This window comes from Cebus imitator, unplaced genomic scaffold (genome assembly GCF_001604975.1).
Source record: "Cebus imitator isolate Cc_AM_T3 unplaced genomic scaffold, Cebus_imitator-1.0 Scaffold130, whole genome shotgun sequence".
Classification (NCBI taxonomy): domain Eukaryota; kingdom Metazoa; phylum Chordata; class Mammalia; order Primates; family Cebidae; genus Cebus; species Cebus imitator.
This window is the reverse complement of record NW_016107445.1, coordinates 4,461,761-4,486,600: the sequence shown is the minus strand read 5'-3', so window position 1 is coordinate 4,486,600 and position 24,840 is coordinate 4,461,761. Positions and strand designations below refer to the sequence as shown.

Sequence of the window (24,840 nt, the reverse complement as noted above, 5' to 3'; positions counted from 1 at the left end):
TCTCTTCCTGGGGCATGAGCCTGCCAATCTTCAGACTGGAACCATGCAATCAACAATCCTAGATCTCCAGCTTGTCAAATCACCCCCCAGATCTTAGGACTTATCAGCCTCCATAATCTTATGAGCCAAATCTGAATTAACTAATTAATTAAATCCTATTGGCTCTGTTTCTCTGGAGAACTTCAATACAATTTTGGGAAAACTAGAAAAATTCTGATTTTGCCTACAGATGTGAAAGTGGGCACAGCCTTCTGTTCAGAAAAGAACAATAGTTGTAATCAATTTCCATCACAGTATCTCAATATCATCTACTCAGTATCATAACTATTCCACAAATTCCCAAAGCACATCAGTACTATATGTTGTCTAGCTCTTACACAAAAAAGTTATAAAAAATGACAGAGAAAATGGTCTAAGACATGTTATCATCCAACCTCTCTAGAAACTCTAAATTCTATCTTTGAATCACAGAACAGTACATACCTATTAGAGCCTTTTTATTTAACAACTCAGGGAAATGGTCTTCTTAAAATTTCCTTCAGTGTACTGCCACATTATAAACTTGTACCTCTGACTTTTACAGAAGGACACAAAAAGTAAGCAACCACATAAGTCATCAAATTATTGTCTAGGCAGGGCAAGGTGGCTCACGCCTGTAATCTCAGCACTTTGAAAGGCCAAAGCTGGCAGACAGCTTGAGTTCAAGAGTTTGAGTCCAGCCTGCAAACATGGCAAAGGCCCATCTCTACACAAGAAAAAAAAATACAAAATGTTTACCTCTGTGCATGGTGGAACACACCTGTAGTCCCAGCTACTTGGGAGGCTAAGGTGGGAGGATCACTTGAACCCAGGAGGTGGAGGTTGCAGTGAGCCAAGATAGTGCCACTGCACTCCAGCCTGGGTAATAAAGCAAGACTCTGTCTCAAAAAAAAAAAAGTTGACTATATATTTGAAAAGTTAAAGGCAAACACTAAAAATATTTGCAGATATGTTAAGTATTAATGCATAATTACAAAGAGATCACAAGCAAACTAAAAAATTTTTTTAAAAAACATAAATTTTAAATGATTTGGTCTAAATGGACAAGGACAAACCCCAAAGGGAAAACACAGATAAATTTTAAAAATTCTAAAAAATAACCTAAGCCCACTGGTAAAGAAGTAGTATCAAATTCAGAAGACACCCTGTTTTTTCAGCCATCAATCTAGCAAAAATGTTAAAAGAACAAAACAACAATGCTCCTAGATACTCCCATACACTGATAATGATAATGCTAATTTCTTCATTACAAAAACTCAAACTTTTGATAGGCTATTGGGCAATATACATCATGTGTGGCACATGCCAGTGATACCAGCTACTCAGGAAGCTGAGGCAGGATTATTTAAGCCCAAGAGTCAGAGATCAGCCTGAGGAACATAGTGAGACCCTGTCTCAAAAAAAAAAAAGGAAAAGAATTAACTATAAAAATCAATCTCCTCCCACCTGAACTCATTTGCCTTAACCTTTAAATATAACTACGTCTTTATAAAGAAGATCTGGTAATGTATGTGCCAATATATAGTGCTAATCAACACTGAATATGAGTAACAAATGTCATGAAAATAATATTCTAATCTTTTAATTTAGACTGAAAGAATTCACAATCTGAGAAGAATGACATGACTTGTCTCTAGTCAAGTCAATCTAGAAACACAATACAGGAAGAAGTACATGTGAAATATGCTGACCAGGTGATTTAATGAGGAGAATTTTCTCACAGAATAGTTACAAGACTATGTTACTGAAATAGGAATATTGATATCTAATATGCACTATGCAATTAAAGACTTAAAATAAGGCTGAATAATCTCTGGCAATGTCTTCCCTAATAGGTCCTATCATATTAGAGAAACTGGATGATGTAAAGTTGTTCTCTCTAGAACAAAGACAAAAGTACTGCTGTAAGAACAGCAAAGATCCAAGACACTCTACACTGGAACTCCTCTTTGGAGGATAGTATGTTAACATTTCTCAGTATTAATTTTTTAACTCTTTTAAATAGAATACTGAGTGCCTGGAGATAACATTAAAAATTCTGAATACCTCTCACACAGGAAGATTAGCATTAAATAAAAAAGAAACCTATTTTATTTCTGAAGCTCTTTTATTGGAAGCAAATATGCATATAGTATCAAGTCTTCCACAATATTTGAATCTATTTGTAACTGCACTGAGAATAAGAACTAATCTCACTGAATATTTTAATGACAGCTCTAAATCAAAGAAAATAAAAATAACACCACTGACAAAGCAAATTTATACTTTTAAATAAGCTGAATATATAATACAAATCAAAAATACAAATTGCTAGTTTTTTAGAATGCAGATTATCTGTCACCCATTAGGTCTTAAAATCAACTTGGAAACCAACCCTTTCATGTAAAATAGAAGATAAACCATGTTTACCCTCATATTACATAAGTAGCACGGCGGTTCACATTTTAGCATCTCTGAAATATTAACAAGTCCTTTTGAACAAAGAACCTGTTCTGCTACTGGAATTAACTCCACTCAAGCCAGCCTCTACTCTACTATCAGAATTATCTTCTAGAATCAAGTATATTTATGTTATTCTTCTACTTACATAGAGCTGTGAGCGCCTTATGGTATATTAAATAAAATTCAAATTCCTTAAGTTAGGGAAAGTTCTTCACCAGTTGTCAGCTTCACTTTCCAACACTTGGTGACTTCTACCTACCTAATCGCTTCCTCTAAACAGATGAGATTATTTCATGACTCCATGCTGTTTCACTTCTGTACCTTGAGTCCTACTTCAGACTTAACTTGTTCTCTTTTCTCTGATTCCTCTAGGTGGCATTAAATAACTATTACTTTGTTCTCTCCTAATATATTATTCAAAATTCCAACAACATTTATTAAACTATATGAACCCATATGTATATGACTTTCTTCTCCCTCACCTAACTGTGAAAAATGAAATACAATCTTTTTTTTTTTGAGATGGAGTCCCACTCTGTCGGCCAGGCTGGAGTGCAGTGGCGCCATCTCGGCTCACTTCAACCTCCTCTGCTTCCCAGGTTTTCAAGCAATTCTCCTATCTCAGCCTCCTGAATAGCTGGGATACATTTTGTATTTTTAGTAGAGATGGGGTTTCACCATGTTGGCAGGCTGGTCTGGAATTCTTGATTTCATACTTTGCCTGCCTCAACCTCCCAAAGTGCTGGGACTACAGGCGTGAGCCGCTGTGCCCAGCCAAAAGACAACTTTTTTTAGTGTCTAGCACCTAGCATAAAGCTGCACACTTACACAGGGTCTCAATAAATGTAGTCATTATAAAAAACTGGATACCTAATAAATGTTCACAGAATAAAATTAGAACTTTGGAAGCCTTACAATTACAACTACAAAAATATCTTTCTGTTTAGAAGGATTAAAACAAGGGTTTTGTTTGGTGTTTGTTGTCTGTTTATTTTAAAATCCAGGATATTTTAAGCTATTCCTTGAGCCACTATGCATTTAAGTGTCTATTTAGAGATCAGTAAATATTTATCAATGCAGCTTTTTTAAAAAGTAATTTTAAATAATTTAGAAAGCCAATGGCCAACATTCCCAATATAGGAAAACAGTCTCCAGTAGGTAAAAAGACACAAAAGTCACACACGGAAAAATTAGAACATTAAACTGTAAGAAAAAATGTTCATATTAACAGTAGCCAAAAAAGAAAACAACAAATCTTGTACTATACTGAAGAATATCTAGCTGAGAAGGCAGAAACATCATATAGTGTTATTTTCTCCATCCCAATCCTCCACTCCACTTCAGTGCTATTTATCTCTAGGGTAAGTGGCTCCAATTGTCTTAATTTGTTTCTTTTATCATAGAAGCACCAGTATATCTCTGTGGAAAAGATGCAGACTGTGAAACCAGGCTACCTGGGCTCAAGTTCATTCTACCTCTTATTAGCAATAACTCCTCATAAATCATTTAACCCCTCTGTGCCTCAATTTCTTCAAATGTAAGAGAAGAAAAAAATTGGGCCGGGCGCAGTGGCACGCGCCTGTAATCCCAGCATTTTGGGAGGCCAAGGCGGGTGGATCACAAGGTCAAGAGATGGAGGCCATCCTGGCCAACATGGTGAAACCCCATCTCTACTAAAAATACAAAAATTAGCTGGGCATGGCAGCAAGTGCCTGTAGTCCCAGCTACTCGGAACGCTGATGCAGGAGAATTGCTTGAACTCCAGCCTGGTGACAGAGCAAGACTCCATCTCCAAAAAAAAAAAAAAAAGAGAGAGAGAAGAAAAAAATAGAATAGTACCTATATCATAAGGTTGTTGTGATCAATGAACATGTAAACTTTTTTTGTTGTTTTTGAGACAAAGTCTCTCTCAATTGCCCAGGCTGGAGTGTAGTGGTGCAATCTCGGCTCACTGCAATCTCCATTTCCCAGGCTCAAGAGATTCTCCTGCCTCAACCTCCCAAGTTGTGGGGACTACAGGAGCATACCACCATGCCTGGCTAATTTTGGGGGGTTTTCTTAGTAGAGACAGCATTTGAATATGTTGGTCAGGCTGGTCTCAAACTCCTGACCTCAGGTGATCCACCCACCTCAGCCTCCCCATGCTGGGATTATAGGTGTATAAAGGTATTTTTGAAAAGTGCTCCTGGCCTGTAAAGATATTTTTGAAAGTCCCAGACATATAATTAGTATCTCAACAAATGTTATTTTTATTATTGTCCATGCATAGAAATTTTCCAGAAGAATAACTAAAAGCTATTAAAAATGGAGTAGAGGACTGGCATGTGGAGGCAAAAAAGCTTACTTCACTTTAAGCTTTTCCGTACCAAGTCAATATTTTACTGAGCATGTGTAACTTTAATAATATGAGAATAAAAAATCATCTGACAAATACTACATAATAATTCTTCTGCTCCTTATGAGGTACAGTACCCCACTCTCTTCCCAAGTTTTTAACCTTGTTCTTTTCCCTTCCTATTCAATCAAGGACATATACACTGTCACCAGCTTCTCTCTTAATATTAATATCTTACTAGCATGTTTACAACTACTTATCTCCTTCAAAACATAAACCCGAAGCCCATCTCTCTGATAACCACCACTTTTTAAACGTCATTCCAAGAGACTAAGAATAAGCTTTCTATCTCTATGATCTCCAAAGTGAATACACATATGCCAGGGAGTACATGAGCCAATCCACTGGCAAGCTGCTGGAGGGAAAAAAAAAAAAAACCAACAGAAAAAAACTTCTGTTTATATTGAGAATTATCTTTAGAAAAAAGTAACGAATTAAATTTTGCTATAATATTTAACATACAGGTTAACACTAGTGCCCTTACTTGGATTATCAGAGCATCATGTTATATATATATAACAAATGGCGGAGTTCTATACAGAGGGCTTGACAGTGACACTCTCCTGCATTCATCCGATTTTTGCATACGGCAATGCGTTGCAGTTTATGGCTGGTTAAGCAGATTTGCATATCACATTATATAGTTTTACTTAAACTAACCCTCACAAAATGCATTTGTGGTTCTAAAATATTACTCCAAAGAAACCTGAACTTGAAAAACCTGAAGATAATACTAAAAATATAAACAAACAAGAAAATAGTCAAGCTGATGTTTCCCATGCACACTCTTCAACGTTACTTTTGCAAGAGAAAAAAAAATTACAAAATCAGATCTGACAGTAATATGTCACCTGGCATTTGGGTTTGAAAAAATAACCACTGATACCCATAAGGACTAAGATGATGCTTTCAAATGAAACACTCAATATGGAGAGGGCATATTGGAAATCAACATGACTCATGTATCTGCATACTTTAAAAGTCGGAAAAAATTATTTTAAAATATATCAATTGTATGTACCACTAAAAAAAAAGGATGCCAATTAAATGACACCCTCAATTACATGATACATTCAGATATCAGAAATGCTAAAACATTTTTAAAGTACATCTTAAAATTGATAAAGTAAAATAAACATTGCATACATAAAATAGCATTTGGGTGAAATTTCTACTGTTAGCCATGTCTAAAAACTAAAGTTCTCTATAATCTCAAAACATTTGCAATACACCTACCCTACCCTTTTTATGAAGGGTTTGTAACAATGTGTCAAAAAAATAAAAATAAAAATAAACAACAGGTAGCAAAACTGGGAGGGGAACTGAGAAACTGTGCTCCTCCAATCCCAAAAGAGATCCAAAGATCTACTCAGATATGAAATGTTAGGTTTTAACAAGAGGTAAAATTTCAGGCCAGAAGAAAGAATCAAGAATTAAATAACATCAGATTTCAAGATTGGGAATTAAAGTTAAGCAGTCACTGAAGATGCTTTCAAACTCAGCTAAAATAAGGTTAGCAGCATCAAGTAAGTATACTTTCTCACATAAACACATTAAGTATACTTTCTCACATAAACACATTAGTCAAAAAAATGCCTACATTAAAATCTAGCTCAATCTAAGATAACTGGCTTTCTTTGGCAGGGCACAGTGGCTCACGGCTGTAATCCCAGTATTCTGGGAGGCTGAAGTGGGTAGATCATCTGAGGTCAGGAGTCCAAGACCAGCCTGGCCAACATGGTGAAACCCTGACTCTACTAAAATAAAATAAAATTTAAAAAAATACAAAAAAAATTAGACAGGGTGGTGCACACCTGTAATCCCAGCTATTTGGGAGGCTAAGGCAGGAGAATCACTTGGACCCGGGAGCTAGAAGTTGCAGTAAGCTGAGATGGCACCACTGCACTCCAGCCTGGGTGAGAGAGCGAGACTCTGTCTCAAAAATAATAATAACAATAATTGGCTTTCTTGCATTTAAGTGTGTTTTTTTTTTTTTTTTTCTTTAAGACACAGTTTCACCATGTTGGTCAGGCTGGTCTTAAACTCCCGACCTCAGGAGATCCACCCGCCTTGGCCTCCAAAGTGCTTGGATGACAGGCGTGAGCCACCATGCCCGGCCGCATTTAAGTATTTTAATAAAAATTTTAAGTAATCAGTAGCTAGTATTTGTTGCTTTCTAAATATAAATCAAGGACAGAGGGAAAAAGGAAGATGTTGATCCAAAATTATAAACTTTCAGTTAGACTAGAGGAATAAGTTTTAGTAATCTATTGCACTGATGGTGAGCACAGTTAATAACAATGTACTGTCTACCTCAAAATTGCTAAAATAGATTTTAACATGCTAATCAAAAAAATTAGTTGGTAATGTGATGTATATGTTAGTTAGCTTTAATCTTTTTCTTAAATTTTTTTTAAATTCAGGGGTACATGTGCAGGTTTGTTAAACAGGTAAACATGTGTTATGGGGATTTGTTGTTGCAGATTTTTTCATCACCCAGGTATTAAGCCTAGCACCCATCAGTTATTTTTCCTGATCCTCTCCCTCCTCCCACCCTCCTCCCTTAGATAGGTCCCAGTGTGTCTTGTTTCCCTCTATGTGTTCTCATCATTTAGCTCCTAGTTATAAGTGATAACAGGCAGTATTTGGTTTCTGTTCCTATGTTAGTTTGCTAAGAATAATGGCCTCCAGCTCCATCCATGTCCCCATAGAGTACATAATCTTATTTTTTAAAGGCTGCATAGTATTCCATGGTGTACATCTACCACATTTTCTTTATCCAGTCTATTATTAATGGGCATTTGCTTGATTCTGTGTCTTTGCTATTGTGAATACCACTGCAATGAACATACGTGTGCATGTGTCTTTATAACAGAATGATTTATTTTCCTTTGGTTACATATCCAGTAATGGGATTGTTGGGTTGAATGGTATTTCTGTCTTTAGGTCTTTGAGGAATCGCCACACTGTCTTTCACAATGGTTCAACTGATTTACACTCTCACCACAGTGTATAACCATTCCTTTTTCTCCACAGCCTTGCCAGTGTCTTGTTATTTTTTCACTTTTTAATAACAGTCATTCTGACTGGTGTGAGTGGTATCTCTCATTGTGGTTTTGATTTGCGTTTCTCTAATGATCAGTGGTGTTGAGCTTTTTTTCATGATTGTTGGCTGCATGTACGTCTTCTTCTGAGAAGTGTCTGTTCATGTCCTTTGCCGACTTTTTAATGGGATTGTTTTTTTCTTGTAAATTTGATTAAGTTCCTTACACATGCTGGATATTAGACCTTTTTCATATCTAATGACAGATCTTTGTCAGATCTTTGTCTTTTAGTTCTGCATTTACTGAGATAATCACGTGGTTTTTGTCCTTAGTTTTGCACCATTTGCTAAAATTTTCTTCCATTCGGTAGAGCTTGTCTGTTTACTCTCTTGATAGTTTCTTTTGCTGTGCAGAGCTCTTTTATTAGATCCCATTTGTCAATTTTTGCTTTTGTTGCAATCGCTTTTGGTGTCTGTCCTAAAATCTTAGCCCATGCCTATGCCCTGAATGGCATTGCCTAGGTTGAATTCCAGGGTTTGTATAGTTCTGGGTTTTTAATTAATTAAAATTAATTAATTCAGTCTTTAATACATCTTGGATATTTATATATGGTATAAGGAAGGGGTTCAGGCTCAATCTTCTACATATGGCTAGCCAGTTATCCCAGCACCATCTATTGAATAGGAAATCCTTTCCCCATTGCTTGTTTTTGTCAGGTCTGTTCAAAAATCAGATGGTTGTAGGTATGCAGTCTTATTTCTGAGTTCTCTATTCTGTTACACTGGTCTGTGTGTCTGTTCTTCTACCAGTACCATGCTGTTTTGGTTGCTGTAGCCCTGTAGTATACAGTTTGAAGTTGGGTAGCATGATCCCTCCAGCTTTGTTCTTTTTGGTTAGGACTGCCTTGGCTTTTCAGGTTTTTTGGTTCCACATGAATTTTAAAAAGTTTCTTGTAGTTCTGTGAAGATTTTCAATGGTAGTTTAATGGGAATAGCAATGAATCTATAAATTGCTTTGGGCAGTATGACCATCTTAACAATATAAATTCTTCCTATACATGAGCATGGAATGTTTTCCCATTTGTTTGTGTCATCTCCAATTTCTTTGAGCAGCGATTTGTAGTTCTCCTTGTAGATCTTTCACCTTCCTAGTTAGCGGTATTTCTAGGTGTTTTATTCTTTCTGTGGCAAATTGTGGATGAGAGTTCGTTCACGATTTGGCCCTTGGCTTGACTGCTGTTGGTGTACAGGAATGCTAGTGATTTTTGCACATTGATTTTGTATCCTGAGACTTTGCTAAGTTGCTTATCAGCTTAAGAAGTTTTTGGGTTGAGACTATGGGGTTTTCTAGATAAAGGATCACGTCATCATCTGCAAACAGGAATAGTTCGACTTCCTCTCTTCTTATTTGAATGCCTGTTCTTCCTCTTGCATTACTGCCCTGGCCACAACTTCCAATACTATCTTGAACAGAAGTTGTGAGAGAGTGTATCCTTGTCTTATGCTAGTTTTCAAGGAGAATTCTTACAGCTTTTGCCCATTCAGTATATTGGCTGTGTGCTGTCATATACGGCTTTTATTATTTTGAGGCAGTCCTTCAATACCTAATTTATTGAGAATTTTTTTTACATGAAGGGATGTTGCATTTTATCAAAAGCCTTTTCTGCATCTACTGAGAAAAGCATGTGCTTTTCATCTTTAGTTTTATTTATGTGATGAGTCACATTTATTGATTTGTATATGTTGAGCCAACCTTGCATCCCAGGGATGAAGCCTACTTGATCGTGGTATATAAGCTTTTTGATGTACTGCTGGATTTAATCTTTCTACAATGTATATACATAGATCAAAATATCACATTGTACCCCATAAATATATACAATTATTTGTCAATTAAAAATAAATATAAATAAATATGTATATTTTATTTTAAAAATAAAAAATATTTAAAATTATATGTATATAAATATAAAATATATTTATTTAAAATAAATAAAATATATTTTATTTATTTTAAAAATAAATAAATATATTTATTTATTTTAAAAATAAATAAAATATAAAAAGAAAATCCTGAAGTTTACTCACTAACTATGGCAAATAACTTTTAAAATTAGAGGCCACAAAAGGTTTAAGAAAAGATTCTTCAGCTATGATTTTCTATTTCCTTATTTTCAATTCTACTCTAACAACAACCTTAAACTAGGGTAGTTCAGACTTTGTTTAAAATTACCTCAACTAAAAATAAAAATTAAATGGATAGAAAAGTAGTCCACATTTTGCAGAAAAACTATGAATTCATACCAATAAATATTCACCAAGTATTTCTGATGTAAAAGAAAGAACTCAAGAGAAAGCCAGGTTAGCAACAGACTATCCCCTAAGAAAAAATTGTATGTTTGTTGATTTCAGTGTGTGGACAAGCCAAGAGTCCTACCTGAAACATCACATTCAGGCCAGGTGCAGTGGCTCATGGCTGTAATTCCAGCACTTAGGCCAAGGAGGTGGATCACTTGAGGTCGGGAGTTCAAGACCAGCCTGGCCAACATGGTGAAGCTCTGTCTCCAATAAAAAATACAAAAATTAGCTGGCTGTGATGGCGCATGCTTGTAGTCCCAGCTACTTGGGAGGCTGAGACAGGAGACTTGCTTGAATCTGGGAGAAAGAGGTTGCAAGTGAGCCAAGATCACACCACTGCACTACAGCCTGGGTAACATAGACTCCATCTCAAAAAAAAAAGTCATGTTCAAAAAAGCATTTTGGCAACTATTAGGAATAATAACCACATACCTAATTTAGTTTTTCATAAGTCCTTGTTTCTGTTTAAAACCTGGGAAATGGGGTACAGTTAAAAACTAATGAAGCTGTTTGTAAAACCACTACAAATATGAGAGTATACAACTTGGCACTTCAGACGGGTTTATCTTTGTCCTAGAACATAAGAACCATACACAATACATTTAAAAGCTAAATAAAAATAAAAATTTGTCTTAAAATATTTCAAAATAAAGTTTTAAGAAAATGTATAAATATGTGGAAGTTTTCTGTTGCCAAAATTAAAGCATTTAACTTCTAGTCTAGCTTTTCAGTACATTATTCCTAAAATGAGACAGAATGCTCAGTATTAACTGAGAATGCTTCAGAAAAGCTTCAGACAGGTCATGGCAAGGCCATATATATGTAATTTCTTATGGTCAGGAGGCAATCTCTGCCTCTATAAAAGCAATGTAACCAACTGGTAGGAAACCTTAAACTACATGAAACTACATGAAACACGAATCTTTCATCCCAAAATCTTCCAGAGAAATATATAACCAAAAACTGTAGTTCACTTCAGAGCTCTAAACTTGAATACTAAAAAGTATTTTCAAAAGGAGTATCAATAAAGCAAATAAGTTTTATTCACTAGACATCAACAGTGTAGAAAGGCATACAACAGTTTCTGATCTTACGTTAACTCTCTTTAAAGGAACTTAGAATCCTATCAACCACTTTAATTTAAATTTAGCACTACCTAATGAAGTCTTTAAACAATTTATTGCAGGAGGAAAAAAGCAAAAGTTGGGGTAGAGTTACTGTTCTGAGGCAGATTTTCAGATCAGACAGAAGTTAACAAGAGCATGAAATAAAACTAGATACAGTACTAAAGTCTGGTCCCCTCATTGAGAGAATCTTCTATTCTGATGGGCAGAGAACACTGTTAATACCAGTTCAGATGCTCTGAGCAGACAGAGTGCTCTCGTCAAGACTTGGCCACTATTCAATGTAAGGCATCCCGGGAAACCCTTCAGTCCTAGGAAACCTATGACACACATCACCTAGTTTAAAAACTGAAACTTCCAGGCAAACCCAGACAATTGGTCACCCTAGCTTAATAAGTGGTAAAGAGAAAGCAATTCAAACATTTATTAAGCACTTATGTATCAATCCTTATGCAATAAAGTCAGCTCACTGGATTAGATAATCTCTAATTTCAGCTAGGTTTAAATTTTTAAGTCTCTCACTGAAACTGGCCAAATGCATTGATGCATTTTCTTCTGACTTACCTTACATGGCCGCTTGAAAGCGTGAGACTGGTGACCACCAGTGCCTTCAGACTCCTCTCTACCAGAATATTTCATTCTCCTGCTTTTTCTAATACTTCATTACTCCTACCTCCCTAGCTGTTCCTTCTCAGTCTATTTAGAGGGCTTATCTTCCTCTGACTGAAGAGAAAATGTTAGTGTCCCAGGGCTTAGTCCTCTACTGTCTTCTCTATTCTCTCAGCATGACCCATTACCTTTAAACATCATTTATACCCAAATAACTATCAAATTCCTATCTCTTACCCCGCAACCTCCCTACTGAGCTCCAGACTTTTATACCCGACTTCATACTCAACATCTCACCTGAACTTCTCAAAAGATCTCAAATTTCACATTGCCGAAAAAGAACTCTTGATTCCATTTATCTTCCTTACACTCTCCCTACCGCCCTCTGCCCACTAACCTTCCCCATCTCAGGAAATGGCATCACTATCAATTATAATCACTGAAGTCAAAATTAAGATGTCATCTTTGACTCCTCTTTCCCTTACTTGACAACTCCAAGTCATCAGTAAATCCCGTAAGATTTCTCATGTATATCCCAAATCCATTTTCTTCTCTCCAAATCCAATCTAACCGTTCAAATTAAAACCATAATTTCTCACCTAATAAGTGGTATGGCCTATCAGCTGTCTTCCCCACTGCTGTTCTTGCCCCACTGCTCTACAATTTCTTCTTCCACAGAATAGCCAAGACTGATTATAAACACCTAGAACAAGGAATGTCCGTTCTGTGTCCCCAATACATGAGAATAGTATCCGCCTCGTAGTAGGCACTCAATGTGCTCAGGAATAAAAGAATGAAGTCACTCCCCGGCTTCCCCTGACACGCAGAATAGAATCCAGACTCCCTACAACCCCTAATATTATTGTCAGGCCTCAGGCCTTCCACACCTCACAGTCCTGCTCACTAAGCTCCAGATTCACTGGAGTTCTTCAAACTTCTCAAACTCATTTCCTCCCTGGAAATTTTTTGTTCCCTCCACCAGAATGCTTCTCCCTTCATGTCCTGCTTCTTCTCATCCCTCAGATAGCAATGTTACCTCCTCAGCGGTCTCCCTGACTGGCCACTCAAGGAGCTCTGCCCATCCTCTGCCACCTCACCAAGTCTTCTTTTCTTCTTAGTACTTAACAGTAGCTGAATCATCCTGAATCATCTCATTATCTGTTTACTTACTGATCCTCTCCTCTAAAATGCAAGCTACTGCCAGGCAGCATAGTGGCTCATACCTGTCATCCCAATACTTGGAAGGCCCAGGCAGAAGATCACTTGAGCCTAAAAGTTCAAGACCAGCCTAGGTAAGAGTGAGACCTCATCTCTACAAAAAATACAAAAATTAGCTGGCAGTCCTGGCACATGCCTGTATCCCCAGTTGAACCTGAGAGGCTGAGGCGACAGGATTGCTTGCTCCTGGCAGGTCAAGTCTGCAGAGACCTATGATTGCAACACCACACTCCAGCCTGACTGACAGAGCAAGACACTATCTCAAATAAAAAATAAATAAATAAAAATAAATAAACCTAAAAAATGTTTTTAAAACTAAAATACAAGCCCCCTTAGAGCAAGAACCTTATCTTTCTTGTTCAGTGATGTATCTCCAGAGGCTAATACAATGTCTAGCACACCATATTTACTGAAAGAATAATTCACAAACATTTCTAATACCAAAGTAACAAGCACTATGCTAGGTAACAATTTTTTTTTAATTAAAGAAAAACAGAAAGCAAAATATTGGTATGAAAAGCAATTTGATGTTATTTTTATGTTGATCACGCCCATCCTTAAATGTCCTTACACAATAAATTGCTCTTCTCAAGGTATTTTGCCAGTGTAAAATATGAAAATCCTGATAGTTGTAATAATAATGAATAACACATTACTGCTTAAAAATTGGCTGGGTGTGGTGGCTCATGCCAGTAATCCCAGCACTTTGGGAGGCCGAGACAGGCAGATCCTTTGAAGTCAGGAGTTAGACACCAACCTGGTCAACATGGCGAAACCTTGTCTCTACAAAAATACAAAGCATTAAGTCAGCTGTGGTGGTTTATGCCACCAATCCCAGCTACTTGGGAGGCTAAGGCAGGAGAATTGCTTGAACCCGGGAGGCAGAGGTTGCAGTGAGCCAAGATTGCACCACTGCACTCCAGCCTGGGCAACAGAGTGAGACTCTGTTTCAAAAAAAAAAAAAAAAGTTACTGATTAAAAAGTGTCTGATGATCACATTCTTCATCTTCCTAATGCAAAATTTATGAAAACTAATTAGGCTATAACTCAGGAAAATACTATCCAGAAAACTTTATGTACTCATCATCTTTTCAAAGTGTGTAAATACACATTTCATCCAGGCAGAAAAAGCTTAACTCTCTAAACCCTTTCTGTTCACACATATAAATATTACAACATGACAAAAGAGATTATCAACTCACCATTTATTGCTTAATTTACCAGCTTCACTCAAGCCAGGAAGTGATCAATTCCAATTATTAATCAAGTTCATTTCACAGAAGTCATCACTAAAGTTAAGAATTGCCCCTTATCCCCCAATACCTATTATGAAGGAACATGCCCAGTTGGGTTTAGGCTAGTGTTATGTTTCATTGTTACCACAGTACTCTTAGAAGTGCATCTAATTCAGAATCACAGCAGAAAACAATATTATCTGTTGCAACCATACCAGTTATTACCACTATCATTATGACATCACTAAACACCTTATGGTAAGCATCAACTAAAAGGTAAATGTAAGCTCAAGGCAATGAACAAATGACATTTTTTTCAACTCAAGTGTTTCCTGTAACATTTTATTTTAGCACACCATAAAAGTATAATACTCTACCTCAAAACATTTTAAGAGTTTTTGTTTCATTTTTGTTTGCTGAAACAGTCTCACTGTTGCCCAGGCTGGAGTGCAGTGGTGTGATCTCAGCTCACTGCAACCTCTGCCTCCCAGGTTCAAGCAATTCTCCTGCCTTCAACCTCCTGGAGTAGCTGGGATTACAGGCACATACCACCACACCCAGCTAATTTTTGAGTTTTTAGTAGAGACAGGGTTTCACCTTGTTGGCCAGGCTAGTCTTGAACTCCTGACCTCAAGCAATCCATGCCCAACTCGGCCTCCCAAAGCTCTGGGATTATAGGCATGAGCCACCACACCCAGCCTATGTTACTATTTTTTTTTAAATATTATTTATGAAAAGGAACATACTTAGCACACTAGGTATTAATAAGTACTCCAAGTATCCCTATTTCATGCTAGCTTTCAAAAGCTTATAGGAAATATGTCTATCCTTCATCCAACTTGAAACCAGTATACATTCTGAATAGGGTAATCTGAAATGCAATCGACCAAATGCATTAAAAAAAACCAATTGTACTGCTTTAAATTAGCCTTCTAACCACACTTGCCAATACAAAAAAAGAGAGACTTTTATTTGAGCTTTCTAAGGAAACATAATACTCATTTTGGCTGGGCCCAGTGACTCAACGCCTGTAATCCTAGCAGTTTGGGAGGCTGAGGCGGGTGGATCGCTTAAGGCCAGAAGTTAGAGACCAGCATGGCCAACATGGTAAAACCCCATCTCTACTAAAAAAAAAAAAATACAAAAATTAGCTGGGCGTGGTAGCACATGACTGTAATCTCAGCTACTTGGGAGGTTGAGGCTTGAAACTGGGAGACAGAAGCTGCAGTGAGGCAAGATCACACCACTGCACTCCAGCCTGGGCAACAGAGGGAAACTGTGTCTCTAAATAAATAAATACTCATTTTATTTTGGTTTATAACAGTTACTCCATAAAGCTGAAAAATGGGAAAAGCCAAATAAAACTGAATCCTAAAACGAAGGCTAAAAGTTCAGTATTTTTCAAACTACACTTATTATTCCTATTTTTTAAGGCCATTTCCTTAAGAAAAGAATTTCCTCTGATTTTTAGAAAGTGGTTCTATAGTATCTTTGGTTTTTCCTTTAGTATAGTTATATATTTGTATAAACAAACAAACCAGTTCCAGGATATCTTGAATTAATCCACATATTAAGATAAACTCATTTTAATACCAGAATTTATTTACTTATCCCTGCCTTCACACTGGTCCTCAGGACCAAAAAAGATTCCTGATAAATTCAATCAGAGCACTAGTTATTTTTGTTTTCAGACAAGTCTAATTTTAGGACTGGAATTATTGCTCAAATTATTCAAAAGATATACTGAACAATATTTCAAAAATAAAAATTGCCTTCCAATTCTCAGGAAAAAAGATCCCTACATGAATCAACTCAGAGGTCATTATCCTGACCTTCACCATCTGCTCATTTGCAAAAGAAGGAACCCAAGTTTTTCATCTAAGGTAGAACTTTTTTTTAAAACTTTAAATTATCTAAGATAATGTTAAATATTTATGTTTGCTCAAAAAGGGACGAAACACAATAAATAATCACATCACTGTTTCAGCATGTAGCTGAAAAAAAAAACTTTTACAAGGCACGTCCTGATTTATCAATGGTTTATTACAGACAAATTGAGATAAAATACATGCTTTGGTACAGCTATACTGTCCAAATTTCTTAAAGTTGGGTAGTATTTATAAAGTATCTTCTTTACTATATTCTGTGCCACAGCAAATGTCTCTCTAGAGGCCGCAATATAACAAAGTCCTTCTTAACTTTAAACACTAAATTTAAAAGTTAAAGTTACTTAACTTTAAATATTAAAATGTTTTCTTCTTCATAGGAAACAATGAAAAATGGATACCATTGCTCAGTGATATATCTCTAAACAAGCTACTATTATCACAAATAAATTTTAAGAGGTTAGATTACAAAGACATTACAGATGGCTTTTGACACTTACAGGTAAATTGAAATCACTCCCTACAGCCCCTAGGGATAATGAAGTAGCTTCTCAATCACTGAAGTTACTTAGATGGCAGGATTTGTGAATAATCTGTAAACTGGGGAAACCTCAGAACTATGCTGTTTCCTTAGGACAAATAGCATACAGCTTAGAAAAACTTCATTCCCTACTTAATATTGCTTTTTACTAAATTCACGCCTACATTAAATTCTATTATTTCTAAAAGTGTTGCAGGACCAAACTTAAGTGAATGATTTAAATCTAACTAAGGCTTTTTAAAACGTATATATGTCTTTTTAAAATCCGCATCACAAATATCACACAACTGCATTATTCGAAATTTCAATAGCCTGATATTAATGCCTTGGTTAGTGCCTGATATTTTTTTAGATAGCAGAAAATATTACCTTCAAAAGACCCCTTTCCAAATGCTGCTTCTGCTTTTTTGTTTTGTAAATAACAGCTTTGAAATGTATACAAAAATATCTCTAAGTTACTCAAGCCGAGATCCACACTTTGTGGAGCAATATTACTTAATGGGAGTCCCAGAACCAGCTAAAATTGTAGAGAAAATGTTGCTTATGTATACGTGTCTTTTTTTTCTACACAAAAAGTCCATATAACTCAGTTTCTCAAAAGGCCTCAAAACTCAAGATTAAAAGTGCCTGAAAGAACTATCATCGTTAAAGAACATATCACAGGCAATCCAAGACTTATTTTTCATTCCAAGTTGGGGAGGATTTATCCTAATTTTGTGGCTCCTACACAACTTCTGAGCGACGAAAGCATGAAATGGCTGTCCGATACAAACAGCCCCCTTCAGACACCCAACGCAGCAAACACCTAATTTTCCTCGAAGGGGCCACGGGAAAGCCAAACGGATTCGTAGCACCGTTGCTCAACGGTCCATTGGCTCCCGCAGGATGCGCCCTCCCCTTACGCCTGAGGGGCTGCGGGTCGGCGACCAGGTTCCTCCAAGGGGCTGAAGTTCCCCTGGGGGTGGCTGACAGCAGCGGCATCTTCGGCAGCATCCTCCTCCTCCCCAAAACGCGCCCTAAAAGTAGCAGTTACGGGCGTGGGCACAGCCAACCCCCGCCCGCGCGTCAAAGAAGTCGGGCGGGCGAGGAACTGCGGCCCCTCCGAGGCGTGCCGGAGCCGCCGCTGCAGCACGGTCGCAGCGACCTTCCCGCCCGGGTTCCCGCGAGCGACGGGCAAGCCCCGTTAACACGCCGGTCACACACCCCACGAGCGAAAGGAAGAGGCCGGGCAGACAATAAAGCCCAACCCGAGGGGGCCCAAGCGAGCTGGAAGTTGCGGACGCTGGGACTGCAGCCCAAGGAGGGGCGGCGGGGACGACGGGATGCGGGGCGGACGCGCCTGGAACGCGGCAAGCCAGATGTCTGCCCGGGTGCCGGCAGCTGGGAGGACACCGAGCGCGCTGCGGCGTCGGGGAGGCGACCGGGGGAAGACAGGCCCGAGGCGGGAGGGGAGCGGCGGCGAGGTCCGGAGGCGCCGCGGTCGGCCGCGACCCCCACCCCAGCCGGGCGCTGTCCCATCCCTTACCGGCAGGGAAGCTGCGTGCTCCGCCGGGGCTGTCTCGGCCGCAGGCCTCCGGGGCCAGGAAGCGCCCCCACATCGCGGGCGAGAGGGCTGGGGACACCCGACTCCTCACGTCCGTCCTCCTGCTTCTCCGGCGGCGGAAACTTGCCCGGAGCGTGGGCCTCGGCGGCACGGACTGGAGGAACGGCGGGTGGCTGCTTAACGGCTGCTCAGCGACGGGCGGGGAGCGTCGGGGCCAGATTCTCCGCAGTGGCGGCGGCTGCCATGGCCAAGCCGGCTGGGCTGAGGCCCCCGGGAATCAGCGACTCGGCGGTGACGGCTGCTAGATCCCGGCTGAGCCCAGGCTCAAAGGCTCCAGGCGAAGTTGCAGCTGCGGGTTATCTCCGCCCCCTCCGCCTGCTGAGCCAGAGCCCGGGCTGGGGCTGCGAGGGGGCGGGGCCTCAGGCGCTGACTTCAGGCGTGCGCGGCGCCGCGCGGGGCGGGGATTGCGGCGGACGGGCGGGTGAGCTCCCCAGACCCCGGTTCGACTCCTCGGCTGCAGCTGGGCTGTCCCGCCATCCCGTCCTCCCGCCGCATCCCTGTCTCCATCCTCCCGCCCTGCGAGTTGAGAAGAGGACCGCAACTTGTCCTGTGTTGCGATACTCGACCCCTCCCTTGGATAATCCCTCACGCCCTCCCTCCGGGCAGCTCTGTGAAGACACGTGGAAGACCTGCCCCTCGCGTCACCACCGCTCGAGATGAAGAGGCCACGCCAGGCGCGGCTGAGGGGGCTTCCAGCCTCCCTTGGAATTAGGACTGGGATTTAAATCCTCATCTGTACTCCTTCGTTTGTACTTCACTTTAGGGAGTAGAAAAGGGATGGTTTTCCTTTACTGATTTAATGTGGCGGCAACACAGGCACCAGAATATCTATAAGACAGGGATGTGCACCGGAAAAATCTCGGGGGTAATTATGACCCGAGGCGGAGAGGGGCTGTCATTATAATCTAGTGGCACAACGGTTCTCATAAGCAACCAGAAAGGAGTAAAAATGGCACCAAAATCTGTAAAGGGAGCCTCGTCCTCCTTGCCCCCTACTCCTTCACGTCTTCCTGTTAGTTTCCACCCTTTACCTGAACCCTCAGTGCAGGAGCAGACGTCCTGAGGAAGGGCGAAAAGGGGCAGTATCCTTTTATTTTTAATCTTACTTCTCATTGGCAATATGATGATGCTTCCAACGTTTAGTTACAAAATAGGCAGTGTAATAAATACTGGGCCAGCACTGTGGTGGGAGGCGGGCTCTGCACTAGGCAGATCACTTAGAGGTAAGCCAGAACGCAGGTCACTGAACTAGAGAAGCTTTGAGTTCCATGATGCTTTTTCCTGTCTGGAATCTTGTTAACAAAGCCCTCATATTTGCATTTTTCCCTTAAAGACACTGTAATTGGGAAATACTCTTTAAAATGATTGGAGGTTAACTTACATTTAGGTGTGTATTCTATCACTTATCACATCTGTGTTGTAATTTATCTAATTGCAATTTTACATTTAGTCTCCCTGTGGTAGTCTTCCAATTATTTCTCCAAATCATGTATTGTTGGTCAAGGGTCAGCTGTTTCTGATGATAAAAAGAAACAGGAAACATGAAAGACTAATGTGATTGGTTCTTTTTTCTGATTTAAATGTGCATTCGCTCATTTTATCTAGCACTTGAGGAAGACAGACGTCTTTTTAAGTCTCAAAAAGAAAATTATCAGAAGCTATAGCACTATGTAAAGTATACACTTTTTTTCATGCTTTGTAGTTACCACAGTCTCAGGGAACAGAACGTTTGAAATTCATTTGTGATGCTGTTCTAAGAAATGTATAAAACATTACAGAAATATCTTGACCTTTGCAAGTTTAAAATACACTTATTATTTCAAAACTGACAATTTCTACTTCATTCTAAACAATGTTAAAAGAAAATCGTTTACTCGGGTTTTCTACATCTTTTTATCAATGTATGGACATGCTACTCCACACACACACAAAAGTACATGTGAAGCTGAAAGTATCTAAAATATATCAATATCTATTACAGAGTAAAAGCAAACAGTAAAAACATGTTGCTTTTTTTGGTGCACTTGGCACCAAAGATAAAAATTTTTGTGTCCTTAGTAATTAAACTTGGGAGGATAGAGGGCTAATGCAATTAAAATTAATTGAAATACTAAGTGAGAATATTATGTAGATAAAGTATCTATTTCTGTTAATCATATGAATTCTGAGTATATACTGAACTAATGCTTCCCCACACATCCATGATACATGAATGTCATATATATGGGAGGATACAGCCATGGTTTTCAGAATGATTAAAATGTATCGTAACACAAGTTGGAGAACCTAATGACTACCTAACCATTACTAAACCCCATGTGGTAAACTGGCGTATTTTTGTTTTGTTGTGACAGTATGTTAGGACTACAAGGAGAATCTTACAAGCAAAGACAGTTATCACTGAACCTTGGTAAGCCTCAATCTTGGCAGTTGTTCTACTGTGCAAAGACAAAAGAAGTAAGTAATGAAAATAGTGACTCTGTGTGTGTGTGTAAGTATGGTTGGTCAGACGAAAAATGGGATATTTAATGTTTTGGGACGGGACTTTTTAAGAATATAAACTAGATCACAAAAGAAGAAAATAGTACTAAAAATGCAATATTTAATATCAACTATATTAAACTCTTTGTTTAAAATGCTTCATTTAAAAAAAAAGACATTTAAAAGTGAGAAATAAATGTTGCATTTATAACTCTTAAATTTGTATATAAATCTTTGCAGTGATTAAATTGAGCTATCTTACATGTGTTTTTCTGACTCAAACTTATCAGATTGTGCAAACATCAACTACAGAACTGAAGAGGGATATAACAATGGATAAAAGTGATATTTTAAAATTAGAAGAGCCAGGTACAGTCACTCATGCCTGTAATCCAGTGCTTTGGGAGACCAAGGCAGGAAAATCACTTAAGCCTAGGAGTTGGAGGCTACAGTGAGCTATGAATTGTGCCACCAAACTCAAGCTTAGGCAGCAGAGCGAAACCCTGTCTCTAATAAATAAATAAAATTAGAAGGAAACCCCATGCATAATCTGGGGAAAGCTCAAAAGAGCTTAATGTTTACAAAAATATAAAACAGCAAAAGAACCAAAAATATGCAGGAAAAATAAACCAACCAATTAGAGCTGAAATAATTCCTAAAGAACTATTGCTACTACATAGAAAAAGATTTATGAATGAATTCTAAAAGATTCCAAAGAGTGGACAAGTCTTATATATCAAGTGTGTATCAAGGAGCATGCTATACAACCTCTTCCAGATCACAAAGACGACAAGTTATCCAATTTTTTATGGATTGTTGTAATCCCTAAAATCATTTATAATAAAGAAAAAATAAAAACACTCTTTTGAAGATGGACTTGAATATCATAATTGGATCCCTGGCAGGTAGAATTCAAATAGATGAAGGGAAAACAAATAGGTTACTTAACCTGTCTGTGCCCCAGTTCCCTCACCTGCAAATTGTGGATTATAATTATAACTTCCTCACAGGATTGCTGTATGGATTAAACATGTTAATCTTTGTAAAATACTTAGAACACTGTATGTGTACATCCTATACTGGTGATACAGACAAACATATAATTTAGAAATGTAACTGTGTTAACAGCTCACCAAGAAAAAATAACATTCATTGGTATAGGCCAGGTCAGTTGTAGATGATAATTTCTATACATGTATCAGAATAAAGTAGTGACCGATGCCTTTTCCTGACCCTTTGGGTTACTAATTAGTCCAGTAATTATGGTGAAATAGTATAGTCTTGACAAATATTTAACACATTTTTGGGAGCCAAGTTCATAGAAACCTTCATTCTAGGCTGTGATTTCCTGCCCAGTGCTACCAAAATAAAGGAAGAAAAATTAGGTGGTATAACAAGGCCAAGAGGACAAGGACACCTCATCTCAAGTCCCCGATTCCTGGGAGGTACAGAAAATGAATCTCACCTGTTCCTTTGGCCCCAGAGTTGCGCTGCAATAACCAATAAGAGAGTAGGTATGATATGGACCACTGAAGCGGTCCTTAGGATAGGAAGTGGGTGTGGGAGGGACCGAATTTAGCCGACAGATAAAGTCTTCCAAACGACCATCAATGTTTTCAGGAACTGCTTAGGACTGACATCTTTATCAATGGAACTTATTGTGGTCACCACCTGGTCATCCTGAGCCTATGAAAAGGAACAAGATCATTTACAGTGAAATGGGACAGCAACCTGGACAGTGCACAACGAGACAAATTCTTTCCTGCCTGCCTGCCTGCCTTTTCAGACACTGGAACAGTAAGTAGAAGGACAGAAGTGTGGATTCAAGAAAGCAGATCATGCCTTCACACACAAACCCACACACACAGCCTCCTATCTGACCTGGCCTGGTGGAGAAGAGGACTGTTGAAAGCTGAAAATGTCTAAAATGTTAGGGAATTGGATTGAGATGTACTCAGTGGAAAAGAGGGTTTTCAAAAGTGTACAGTTGGCAGTGTTATTGGGGGAGAAAAAACTTTGAGTATGTGCTTCAAATGATTTGAGACTTCTTACTAAATCAGTTACATATTTTATGTTGAATAGTTAGTAATACCTCCATTTCACAGATAGAGAAAAAAGACCAAAGAAAAATTACTTAAGGTCACACAGGTAGTAAAGAGCTAGAATTCAAATCTGATCCATGTGACTCTAATGCCCGTGCCTTTTGCACCATGCTCTTTAACATGCTGTGAAATAAAAATTATAAAATTTTTTTAAAAAGACGCCATATGAGAAGGAAATACCGAACTATAGGATTTCTGTATAGTGTTTAGGGTTCAGCTAAGACTGGAAACCATGTGACATTATCTGTGGTGATATATGGTTTTCTTTAGCTGCAGCCAGCAATTTGAGTGCAGGAAGAATGAAGGCAGATAAACAGGGTTTTGTAGTGTGGGCACTCTAACAGGAAAAAGGGGCAAAGGATGTAAGGATATTGGCAGAAGAATAGAAGAAGTGATGGGAAACTGGGTGTAGCCTATCTGGAAGAAGGAGTTAAGACAAAGCTGAAATGTTGAGAGAAGGTCGTGGGAATAAAGGAGTGGAAGTTTTACAACTGAAAGGCAAATATAATGAGAGTAAGGGAATAAAAGTTGGAAAGGTAAGATGTTAGGGTGGGAGAGGAGGATGCTAAAGTTTAAGATTTCAGAGATGAAGCAGTAGAGGAATTAATCTGTGAGATGAACTTGGAGGTTTGTCTCTCTGATCTCCCTTCAAGAAAGACCCTGATATTCAGCCATGAGGAGTATAGTTGGCTGATAGCCTCCGACTTTTACCACCTGCCAAACCTGCCTCAGCCTTTTTATTTAATTTTATTTTTTATTGATACATAATAGATGTACATATTTTGGGCATATATATGATAATTTAATACATTCATATAATTTGTAAAGATCAAATCAGTATTATTGGAATATCCATCTTAAAAATTGTCTTTATGCTAGAAACATTCAAATTATTTTCTTCTAGCTATTTTAAAATATAACAATAGATTATTGTAAACAATAGTCGCCCTACTCCACACTTTTCCCAGATATCCCCAGCCAGTGACAAAGCTCAGCAGAAATACTGGAGCCTGGCCATTCTTTCCAATGCAGAGCACTTCTAATCATCAGTCCTTTTTCTCTAGTTTGCTGTTGGGTTGACTGGGACCTTGTCAGATGTGCATTGTGGGCTGAGCCTTTCCTTTCCAATCCTGTTTCCTGCACCTTTCATCTTTCACAGGTGTTACCTTCCAATAAGCCTCTTACACCCTAGTTCCATTTTAGCATCTGCTTTCCAGAGAAGCCAACTGACACAATCTGTGAGGAAGATGAAGATTGGGATTGGGACTTCTGTTTTAAATAGGAAAACAGGAAGTCTATAGAGCATGATGAAAATGTTTCCCAGAGAGGACAGCATACTGAGGATGAGTTACCAGGAAGGCAGCATATAGCAACATAGACTGAGACTATACAATAGTATAGATAAATAAATGCCTTGTGTTTTGAACAGCAGAGAAAGGCCGACTTGAGAGAATTGGGCCAGGCACAGTGGCTCAGGCCTCTAATCTCAGCATGTTGGGAGGCTGAGGCAGACAGATCACTTGAGGTCAGGAGTTGCAGACCAGCATGGCCAACATTGTGAAACTCCCTCTCTACTAAAAAAATACAAAAATTACCTGGGCATGGTGGCACATGCCTGTAGTCTCTGCTATTCTGGAGGCTAAGGAATGAGAATCACTTGAACCCAGGAGGCGGCGGTTGCAGTGAGCCAAGATTGGCACCACTGCACTCCAGCCTGAGTGACAGAGCGAAGCTGTCTTCAAAAAAGAAAAAAGAAAGAAAGAC

At 38.8% G+C, this 24,840-nt stretch overlaps 1 protein-coding gene across 5 annotated transcripts in view; it reads right to left on the bottom strand.

The window, feature by feature from the left end:
* Nucleotides 1–24,840, bottom strand: part of CEP85L (centrosomal protein 85 like) — a 239,290-nt gene that overhangs the window by 159,682 nt on the left and 54,768 nt on the right. The window contains exon 1 of one of the 5 annotated variants that reach the window (XM_017541077.2): nt 22,440–23,083. The exons of 1 other annotated variant lie outside the window; for it this stretch is intronic. Coding sequence is in view for 3 of the 4 variants with exons in the window: in XM_037742954.1 (XP_037598882.1) it covers nt 19,904–20,036 (133 nt within the window). In the remaining variant the exon portion in view is untranslated. Of the gene's footprint in view, nt 1–18,415; nt 19,091–19,903; nt 20,063–22,439; nt 23,084–24,840 lie in introns of those variants that run through there. 3 more of the 5 variants (XM_037742954.1, XM_017541075.2, XM_037742952.1) reach the window with 3 other exon arrangements.